The 11,590-nt window shown below is 41.9% G+C and overlaps 1 protein-coding gene across 1 annotated transcript; it reads left to right on the top strand.

Moving 5' to 3' along the window:
• Positions 1–4,847: 4,847 nt before the first annotated feature.
• Positions 4,848–11,357, top strand: dselb (dermatan sulfate epimerase like b). The gene has a single exon (XM_030757167.1). It carries the CDS (start codon positions 5,875–5,877, stop codon positions 9,505–9,507), a length of 3,633 nt encoding a protein of 1,210 aa, XP_030613027.1. The 5' UTR covers positions 4,848–5,874; the 3' UTR covers positions 9,508–11,357.
• Positions 11,358–11,590: the final 233 nt, after the last annotated feature.

Genomic DNA, 11,590 nt, shown 5'->3' with positions numbered 1-11,590 from the left:
GAGACTCTTGGGGGAAATTGAAATTCTCTGCAGGGAGAGAAATAGGGAAGTCTTTCAAGATCCTAGTTCGCACCTCCCTTTGCTCCCAGCATGACATATTTTTAATAAGGGCACTGCCTGTCAGCAGACACCTCTCCTTTCAATATGTATGGCTGGAGGTTTGTTCAGCTTTAGCAAAGCCAAGATTTGCAAAGCTTCAAACAGACAGCATAAACAGCAGGAGAGCCACAGTAGGCATGGAGACACTAGTTGCCACTTGTCAATCAACAGTGCATTCAGGAGCCATGTTTGACACAAACTTGGCTATCTACTATTCATCCTTTCTGATCCGATGTTGTAAGGAAACCCATGCTGAGCAGCAACTTGAGGACCTCGTGCTCAACCTCAGTCCTGAGCAGCTGTGGATGAGAGTGATTAGAGTGTTAGTTTACTGTGGTTGACATCATTCAATCATTTCACCTCACTGAGGCTTCCTCTAATTAGGATGCCCAGCTGCATTCGTTCTCTCCAGTACAAGGAGATGAATCCACAGGCGGCCTTGTGGTGATTAGAAGTTATTCCAGTTTGTTTGGGAGTATATCTTCAAAGAATGGTGGTTGTCTGCAACAGACAAACATTCCCCTGGCTCAGAGCCTATTTGGAAGAGTGATTTTTTCCAGTGAAGACAGGACGTGATGCATGTGGAGGCAACTAAATGAAGCTCATATTAGTCAAAAGTACTCTGCTGAGAAACATAGAGGTTAAGCAGATGGACAATTTATGGTGAAGTGAAAGTTTGGGTAGTGCATACGCCAGAAGGGTACACTGCACACTACAAAAAGTATCTGCTTGGTCCAATTTTTTCAGCAGTATGAAGTTAAAAAAAAAAAAAAATCTTTTCAAAACACCCATCCAAGCTTTTAATAAGAAGCTTCATTTTTGTTAGCCACCGTAGATCAGAGCTGGAGTAAGGACTTAGGGGGACTTTGGAGAAAAAAATAATCACCAACAAGGGCTCAACTTTCTGTGAACCATATCCATTGATACCACAGACTAGCATGACATTTGTGTCAAAGAGCTGCTCTGATTATTCACAATATTCAGCAAGATAAAGGAGCAGTGAGTCTAACATATTAATAAGGGGCTTGTCTTGTTGCATATTTTTATGCCTGCAGATGACGGAAGGCAACACAGTTTACTGATGCCATTAGGCTGACCTAAAATTCAACTTAGATTTTTTATTTTAATCTCATTGATGAAAACCACTGGAACTTATCTAAGACACTTTTTTTTTGACAGATGGAGAAAATTAGAAGAGAGAGAGAGTGAGGAAGGCTGCACCATTTTTGTCAGCGTTCACTCCCCGACACTTAGGTAAGGCAGCAATTTTACAATCGCAGAGGAAAACTGAAAGAAGACAGATCAGCCTTGAAATTAGGAAAGTGCAGGAAGATGTGTTGAGTACTTGTAGCCAGCTGAAGCCCAGCTGTACTTTGCCAAAGAAGGATCTCAGATAGAGATCCTTCCTTATAACATTAAAGAAGACTTGGTGGCTTCAAATGCTTTGTAAACAGTTGTTTTATCAGCTGTTGTCCTTTCTCCAGCTTGTAGCATTCATGAAGATCTGTAATCACTCATCTGCCTACTTTGCCGGGTGTTTGGCTGCTTGTCTGTTTACATCACTTCCGCTTTCCCACACTGTCACACTTAACGCTGACTTCTAGTCCAATCATCTTTCTGTCTGCCTTCCTGGAGCCAGTTGACATCCACTCAGCATACTTTAAATATCACTGCTCCTCTGTCATTCTCCTTTTCAGGCTCATTCGTGTAACCCACCTCCTTCCCTTCTCCACCACCAAGTCTCTTAGAGCTCCTTCCATCTTGGACTCGACCACCACTGGCGTATAACTCCTATCTCCACTGGGATTCTGTTCTGCTTCGATGGACCATTGGTGACCAGTTGCCAAACAGCTAATTGTATTTCTTATCAATAAATCCTGCTCAATTCCTCCTAATGATCTCTCTTTAATGAATAGCATTTGTTTGTGTTGCCTTTGAAGCATGTATAAGCTCATTGGGCAACCGTAAAAACACACTATTGAATAGCATTGCACTGGCGTTCTAAAATGTTCTGAAACCAATTTTTGAGTTTACACCTCGGTGCTCTCCGACTGCCAGAAAATGAAAACAAAAACAGATTCTAATACAAGAACTGACACTGTCATGGAAATAAAGTGCAACAGTTGTCTTTCAGAGGTTTAATACACTTTTTGTATGCCTATGGGACTTACAGAATGTCTCAGATGAAAAAAGACCTGGAATGATTACGATTCCAGGTCTACGGTTTCCATCTCTCCTCACTCCTCCCAGGAGAGAGAAAATCATGGTACAGGTGATCTGCCTGCTGCATTCGAAATAATAGGCAGTCTGCGGTATATTATATGAGAATATAATTTGCTCGATATAACAGGCAGCATAGTCAGTGCTAATCATAAAGCAAAAATCGCTGCCAATTTTGTCTATCAATTAAGCCGAAATGCAGTCCTGCTCAGAGTATCAACTGTGTTGTGTGATTTTTCCTCCCAAAACAGTGTATGAGATTGGAATCAGCCTGACGCTGCTCTGCAGCAGACAGGTGAGACACAATCATAAGCATAATATAAACTTCATGAATACAAAATAAAAAGAAAACATGAATAATAATCAGTAGGCCAATATTAATCAGTAAATGTGAAATTTCTTACACATGGACTGAGGCCATAGTCCTCAGTACGCAAATATAAAATCTCCAGCACCATCACACTGTGACCTTTAGTATTACCATATATTGGCCAATTCTGCACCAGTTCCAGCCTGTTGCCATGGCTATAAAAGACAGTGTAGCCAAAAAGGCTTTTTCTTCTTCCAGTGACATTTTTTGGCAAACTATGGAGATATTGCAAGCTATTTCACTGCTCTCTGGAGTCAGGTTTCATACTGATGGAATGAAACCCGACTCATAGTAATAATATTTTCATAATCTGTGTTATGAAAATAAATCCCAGTCACCCAGTTTTTGCCAACAGATGCTTTTAACACTTTATGTACTGTAATAATAATAGCCTATGGTAAACAAAGATATAATTCTATTAACTGCAGAGGAGTATAATAGTAAACTGGAAGGCTAAGGGTGGGTTGGTTCTTTTGCAGGGTGGTTTTAAGGAACATATGTTAAATATAGGATCTGTTGACGTCCATTTATAAACAGTTTTACTTTTTTTGAATCATAAAGTGTCATGCTTATGGATATGAAGCAATCTATGTGACTTATCATTAGTGTTTCTGCTTTGGTAGAGGTTGTGCAGCGCAGCTCTTCTCCACAGAAGATTTTTGTCCTAAGAGAGATAGCAGTGCACATTTCCTGTGGCGATGCCGATAAAGCCAACTTTGTGCCTGAAGCGTGTGCTTTCAAACTGTGGGGAGAAAGGAAAAAAAAAGAAAAGAAAAAATCATCATGCAACAGTGGTCCCCGTGGGACAGCACGCCGCAGCGCACACATGTAAACTGTGTATAGAGAAAACGATCCGTCGTAAAATGAAGATGCCGCACGGAAACCTAATAAGGAAAGAATGAGCTGATCAATGAGCCCATGGTGGGCTATGTTAGGGCAGGCAAATGTCACACATTTCTCAAAGAGGAGATGTTTTTGAGGCTATTGGAGGCCTTTTCTGTTGCCCCTGGGAAGTCTTTTGCAAAGTCATGCAATGAGGAGTGAAGAGATTCAGTGAGATATCTTTCTGTGATGTTTTCATTTGTTTAGTATGAACTTATATTGTATTATTACAAATACATGTATAAATGTCAGACAGAGAATAACAAATAAAGCAAGCTCTCTCGTGGTGACTTAATGCAAATTCTAATAATGATTCTTATGTTAAAAGCATGGTTTGACATTTAGAGGGGGAAAAAAAACACACTCTTGCTGAAAGCGAGATATGATCACTGTTACTGCTGCAGTGTCTGAAGTAAATATGAAGCTACAGTTTGTAAGTTAGTTTGGAATAAAGGATGGGAACAGGGAAAGCTTTTTTTTGTCTTTTTCATTCACTCATCTTTCACTGAATATTTTTCCTCTGTTTGTCCATCCAACTGCGGCTCCACATCTGCGCCTTCTCATGAAAATCTCAACACGAATGAAATTTAAAAGCGACAATGGGATGGATTATTTATCTGTTGTTCTCTACTAAAAAATCCCACCCCTTAACCTCCAAAAATTTAGTTTTTAAATTGTTTTCCTGCATATTATACAAAGCAGATATAACACAGAGGCGCTGGTGAGCTGATTTTGTTCCTTAGATGGAGCTGTGGCCTTTGCTTCCACTCTTCAAAGCTACCCGTTTTACTTTTACTGGCCTTAAACTGAGCAGACATAAACAAGATCGTTATTCATGTTAATTCTCATCCACTTTTACAAAAGAAAGGAAATAAAAATATTTCACAAGACGCCTCTAAGGTGCTGTAATATAAACTGTTTACCGAAGCATACGCCTACTGTTCCTCTCCATGCCACTGTCTTTATTATTTTAGCAAATGTCAGATTAAATGACACAATAAAGGAGTCGTGCAGATCACATTAAAGGGATACTAAAAAGTGATTTATCACCAGTAGTTAGATTTTCCTACTGCAGCCCTAATATTAGGTAGGAACTTAACATCAGTCAGGAATAGGGGGGGGGGGGGGGGGGGGCATAATGGGGGGAATATTAAGCCTTCCCACATTATGTGAGAAATGAGATCGGGCTTCTGAAGTCACGGCTCCCTCTACAGTTTGTACAGTGGAAATTTTTTCCATCCAGTGCAGGAAAACAATCAAACTGACTGTGCTGAGCAGTCGGGAGGACACAACGGAGACGCGTCCGGAGGTACACACACAACATACAGGCTCATTTGTGTGTGTCTCAAACGCCAGTGGGTACAAAAATATCCCCACAGATACAACAGATATCCATGTGGATTGTTCTCCATTTAGCGGGCTGATTCGCTGTTTTCTGCGGACAATCGGGAAAAATGTCTCATTCTTTGAATACTTGAGGAGTGACGGCAACTTTCCTCTTTTCGGACTTCACCCGCACTAATAGGAGAAGATAAAGCGTTAGGCGAGGAAAGGAGAGGACTGGTTTTTAACAATGCAAACAGATCAATTTCCCGATCAGGATTTGCAGAATTAAGCACCGCGGAGTTTGGCGTCTCTGCAGCGCAGATACCGAGCAATGTTTGCAGCGGAGATGCGGTGTTTGCTGAGGTTCATGCCCGTGGATGCTGCAGCTCGGTCGGGCTGCACACGGAGCATTTGGGTGGCTGTGATTGGACCGGACACAGACTGGGGCTGACTGGTGTTTGTCCGATAGGAAATGTTTTGGGGAGGAGATCAATATGAGTTACCGGCAAGGGGGGAGACGCCAGTCTTCACGAGTACCCATATTACTATGAAGACGAAGGACAACGTGCAGGCATAAAGATTTTTTTTTTTCTTGGATTTTAATATTAAAAAAAAAATACCGAAAATATCTTCTTACCACCATAGCTTTATTTATATTTATTTTGGCGTGTTTTGCTGCCTTTGCAAACTGTTACAATCTTGTTACACGTGGATATGGATAGTGTTTGCTCTTGCACTAAAGTTTTTTTGGTCCCTGTTCTTTTCTATGAAGTCCAGGAGTTTGATATTGCATTATATTTTCTTTTAAAAGAGAAACGTCACGGACTACTGCACCTCTAATAATAAAACTTTATCTGGACTTTCAATCTGAAATAAGTGAAATTATGGGACATTACAGCACTTTTTACAAAGAAAACTGTCTGCTAATTACTTTTAAAATCCAGTAGCGTAACACGTGCTCACAAATACCTGGAAACATGGCTGGAAACTGGGTTGTATATTCAGCTTTTTTACTGCCATTGTTCACAGTGGCTGCAGCTTTCTCGGGGGTCTTCAACACCACAGACAGAGACATTTTCACAGATGACTTGCTGCAGGTCAAGCTCACACAAGACGGAGCAACTGAGCACTGGAAGCTCCAGTCTGCTGACTCCCATCCCAACCTATATTTTAACCAAGTGGATGTGTTGCACTTGAGGCAAAAGTCCTCTACCACCCACAGTCACATATTTAAAGTCATCCGGGCTGCTGTGCTCACTATGTTGTCTAATGTTCCCTTTTACTTGCCCCCTGTGAAACACGAGGAGTTTACAAGCAAGTGGAATGAGATTTATGGAAACAACCTGCCTCCCCTGGCTCTCTACTGCCTGTTGTGCCCAGAGGATTCTGCTGCCCTGCAGTTCCTTATCAAGTTTATGGATAGAATGGCTGGATACTCAGACTGGAAGGTGACCAGTGCACCAAACGATGAGGTCCCCATGGCACACTCACTCACTGGGTTTGCTACTGCTTATGACTTCATCTACTCTTACTTGGATCAACGTAGAAGGGATGTATACCTCAAGAAAATTCGCGCTGAGACAGTGGAGCTGTATGAGCTCTCTAAGTACAGAGGATGGGGGAAACAGTATCTCCAAAATCATCAGACCACCAACATATTAGCCATCCTGACAGGTGCAATAGTGGTGGGGTCCCATGACGACCCGGAGTCGATGATCTGGAAACAAGTGGCAGTGAACTATATGGAGAAAACAATGTTTCTTCTGAATCATGTTGTTGATGGCTCTCTGGATGAGGGAGTAGCCTATGGAAGCTACACAGCTAAGTCTATTACTCAGTATGTGTTCTTAGCTCAACGCCATTTCACCATAGACAACATGCAAAACAACTGGCTGAGAGGGCACTTCTGGTTTTATTATGCCACTCTGTTGCCGGGCTTTCAAAGAACAGTTGGCATTGCAGACTCCAACTACAACTGGTTTTATGGGCCAGAGAGCCAGCTTGTGTTCCTCGACACCTTCGTCATGAAGAACGGAACGGGCAACTGGCTGGCTCAACAGATTAGAAAGCACCGACCTAAGGATGGCCCCATGGGGCAGTCATCTGCCCAGCGCTGGGCTACACTTCACACAGAATACATCTGGTACAACTCCCACCTCACTCCGCAGCCTCCACACGACTTTGGCAAAGCTAAGATGCATATTTTCTCAAACTGGGGTGTGGTTACATACGGAGCTGGGCTTCCCAGCGGCCAGAGTAATACTTTTGTCTCCTTTAAGTCTGGCAATCTGGGTGGCCGTGCAGTCTATGACATTGTCCATGACAAGCCTTACTCCTGGGTGGATGGCTGGAACAGTTTTAACCCTGGCCATGAGCACCCAGACCAGAACTCTTTTACTTTTGCTCCTAATGGGCAAGTATTTGTGTCTGAAGCACTGTATGGACCAAAGTACAGCTATCTTAACAATGTTTTAGTGTTTAGTCCATCTCCTACGAGCCAGTGTAACAATCCATGGGAGGGTCAGTTGGGGGAGTGCGCTAAGTGGCTGCGCTGGACTGATGAGGGGGTGGGCGATGCTAGAGGTGAGGTGATTGCTGCTTCCTCACACAGGGACAGCATGTTTGTGAGTGGGGAAGCCGCGTTGGCTTATTCACCCGCCATGAGACTAAAAAGTGTATTCAGAGCTTTGGTTCTGCTCAACTCGCAGACTCTGCTAGTACTTGACCATGTGGAAAAGTGGGGTGATTCACCTGTGAGGTCACTCAGTGCTTTTTTCCACAATCTCGACATTGACTTTAAATATGTTCCTTTCAGATTCATGGACAGATATAACGGTGCAATGATGGATGTGTGGGATGCTCATTATAAAATGTTTTGGTTTGACACTCAGGGTCACAGCCCTGAAACAAGGATACAGGAGGCAGAGCAGGCAGCTGAGTTTAAAAAGAGGTGGACGCAGTATGTAAACATTACTTTTCAAATGACAGGCACAGTCAGCAGAGTGGCTTACGTGCTGCATGGGCCATATGTCAAAGTGTCTAACGGTAGATTTATAGATAACAGCAAAAATGGAGTGAGGCTTTCTTTAATCATTAATAACACAGAGAATATTGTGTCCATTGCTACAAACTATAAAGACATTGGAGCTAGGTTGAATTATTTGGGATTTGGAGGTCACTGTAAAGTTGAGGATCGATATCAAATCACCCGATACGGCCTTGGGACGCAACTCATCCCTAAACAAGTCAGCAGTGATAATCAGCTGTTTGACTTTGGATTCACAGTTAATGTAATAGCGGGAGTTGTTCTCTGTGTGGCTATAGGATTTTTGACCATGAAGAGAAAGTTTTATGTTTGCTTCAGCAGGCTGATGCGTTATGCACTCCTCACTGTGCTCATTCTGTGGATAGCCGAGCTGCTGTTTGTGTCTAACAGCTGTGATCAGCTTCTCTGTGGGGTAAAATGGAAAGGTGCGGGTGCCAAAAATGAAGTAAACAAACAAATCAAACTGTATGAGCAGCACCGGCTCCCCCTCCCCACAATTGTCATAACAACCCTTCCCGGATCGGGATCGGAAATACTCAAGCATCTTTTCTACAATAGCTCGGACTTTGTTTATATAAGGGTTCCCACCGAGCATGTGGACATTCCTGAGACCGAGTTTGAGTTTGATTCCCTGGTCGATGCCTGTGAGTGGTCAAGGTCAGATGCTCTGCAAGGAAGGTTTAAGATTATCCAGGGCTGGCTGCATTCGCTGGTGCATAACACAAAGCTGCACTTGCAAAACATTCAGCTTGTAGAGGGCAGCAGGGTCAAGCAGCCCCAAAGGGTCAGCATCTCCAGGGACAGAAAGAAAAGATCCAGGAAGAGAGAACCAGCATCTGACCTGAAGGGCAAACTGAGGGCCAGTCTGGATAGAGATGCAGAGTATGTAAGGGAAATGAGACGGCATGTTGCAGAGTACCCTAACGCACGGGTGGTAATCAACATGCGGAGTGGAAGCTGGACGCTCAAACTGCCTTTCATTCAGGAGGTAGTGGGACTTTCTCTGAGGACAATATACCTGGTGAGAGACCCTAGAGCGTGGATTTATCTCATGATTTATAACAGCAAACCCAGCCTTTACGTCCTTAAAAACATCCCACAGCACCTTTCCTTGATATTCAAAGAGGATGCTGTCAGGGATGGGTGCTCGGCTGTTGCGCCAGAGTTTAAAATAATCCAGAGGCTGCTGTCCCATTATGAGACAAATCCTGTTTTGATTCTGGCTCATCTGTGGCTGGCTCACACCGCAGCGGCACTGAGGGTCAGCGAGAGCCTTCCCGAGGAGTCCTTTCTCCAAGTGAGGTTTGAGGATGTGGTCAACTTCCCCCAGGAGACGGCAGAGACAATACACACATTTCTAGGGGTGCCTGTGTCACCCGCAGCCCTCAATCAACTGATATTCACCACCTCTACGAACCTGTACAATCTAATGTATGAAGGAGACATCTCACCAGCCAACATTAACATATGGAGACAGAAAATGCCTCGAAAGGACATCAGACTGATAGAGGATGTATGTGGAAGCGTGATGAAGAGGCTGGGTTACACAAGGTTTACCAGTTAACTGCTGCTGGTCAGCTGATATTGAGCTGTCTCTGTTTACTGTAGCTGCCAGTCACAACCAGTTCTGTAATGTGTTCTTTTTTTTGTTTGTTTGTTTGTCTGTCTTTTGCACTGAGCTGAAATAAAACAACAAAAACAAACAAGCAAAAAAAAAAACAAAAAAAAAAACTGATGTTAAAAGTTGAAAAAAAAAAGAAAAAAAACCTGTCTTCAAGCTTTCTCCCTCAGTTGTATTTGTTTGGGTATGTGTACAGTATCGTGTCGACTGCAGCGACAGATGTTTGTGAGGGAGGAATATTTTACATTAAAACAGGTGGAAGGGAGCTCGTTTTATTGTTCGTCTCCCCCTAGCAGCGCTCTACAGTTACTCGCAGCACTCTTTTATTGACTGAAACTTTCGACCTGTGTTGTCTTACATACAGATGAATATCACTGAATTTCAGCACAGATTTGATGTTACTACTCCCCCAAAAATCAGTGGGGTTAAAAATGTTTGTGCAAAATTCAAAGCTCTGGTTACTTACTTGATTTTTTTTCTCTGCTCTTTTTTTGGGGGGTGGGGGGGTGGCAGCACATTCATTGGTTTGGAACAGATATGCTATGAAGCTCATTAGCAGTTTTGAAGCTGTAGGAGACTAATTGGGCTGTCATTTTACTGTCTGAACTGTTTCCCTTTAAATTGTATAAAAATGCTGCATTGTAAGGATTGAAACTAAGTGGAGAGCGAGAACATGACAGTGGTGTTTTTTTACTTAAATGATAGATTGTATTTTTGTTGGTTGTACTGGTTGAGGGATTTTATTTAGATGCTCAAAGATGTCATATCAGTTTAGCACTTTCATAAAATTTGATTGTATGTGGGGTTCAGTGCATTTTCCAAGGCTAACTTTACTGTATCTACTTAATTATTATGGCAGCATAAACCTCTGAAGAAATATAAAATATGTGTAGAAGAAAGAAAGTTAAGTATTTACGAGTTCTAAAGATATATATGCCAAAGGATCAGGAATGAATATCATTATTGTAACTCCCTTTAGCATTTATTGAATTAGATCAGAGGGATGTGCTTAATAGGGATCAAACTTAAAAAAAAGAAACTGTCAGCTCTGACACATTTCTAGTCAAAGCAATTTCCAAAGCATCCCCCTTAGCTAGTTATATTAATCTGCAAAATGCCATAACTGAGGCTTACTCTGTGTTTTTTGCTGTAATGTATTCACTATAAATGCCTGAAGGAAATGCAAATAACACATGTTTCTATTTCCAGTTGCAGTCACTCAGATAGCCAATGATATTTTAGGATTTGGTCTCTAAAGAGTCCAGCGAGCTTTGCACTGAACACAGATGAATAAAAAGTACAGGTGAGGAAAAAAATTAAAAAAGAAATCAGAGACCATTACTACTCTGTGATGTTATACTGGCCTGGGTAATAAATGTACGCTACTCAGTAACCTTTGATGCTGTCTCGCTTAGACATTTCTATATTGTAAATGGATCACATGTAACATGCAGATGGTGCACTCATTTATAGACTCTCCATTGCATCTGTACACAGAATACACAGTGTTCATTTGGAAATATCCATCTTCCCTTGGCTAGAAGCAGTCCTGTTTGTTTTTGTTTTTTTTCTCTATGAACACTGAAACCCTTGACTGACTGGAAAACCCGTTTGATGTTTGTGGTCTTTGAATGTGTAGACTTGGCAGACATGCTTTCACTTTGGTGTTGCAATCCTGTTACCAACTCTGTTTTGTATTTGCTTGTGGGGATATGGTTCCTTGCTTCTGTGGCCTTGAATTACAATCATTTCTTTTTGACAGTTTTTTTTTTTTTTTTTTTTTTTTGTGGGATCTGGAGCAGAAAGAGAAATTAATGTAAAGAAAACAATAAATTCATAAATATATTGGCAACTAGTCTTTGTTTGGGTGCGCTGTGTTATTTTTCATAATGGCATGTGACATGAAATTATGAAGCATCCATCCTCATTAGCTGCTTTTATGCTCATTTTAAACTAGCTATTATCCTTCACTGCAAAAGCCAGAACATAAATTTTAATTTGTACATTCCTCTCTTTCAGTATGATT

Source organism: Archocentrus centrarchus, chromosome 20, assembly GCF_007364275.1.
Source record: "Archocentrus centrarchus isolate MPI-CPG fArcCen1 chromosome 20, fArcCen1, whole genome shotgun sequence".
NCBI lineage: Eukaryota > Metazoa > Chordata > Actinopteri > Cichliformes > Cichlidae > Archocentrus > Archocentrus centrarchus.
The sequence above is the reverse complement of the archived record's forward strand: the minus strand, read 5'-3'. Positions and strand labels throughout refer to the sequence as shown.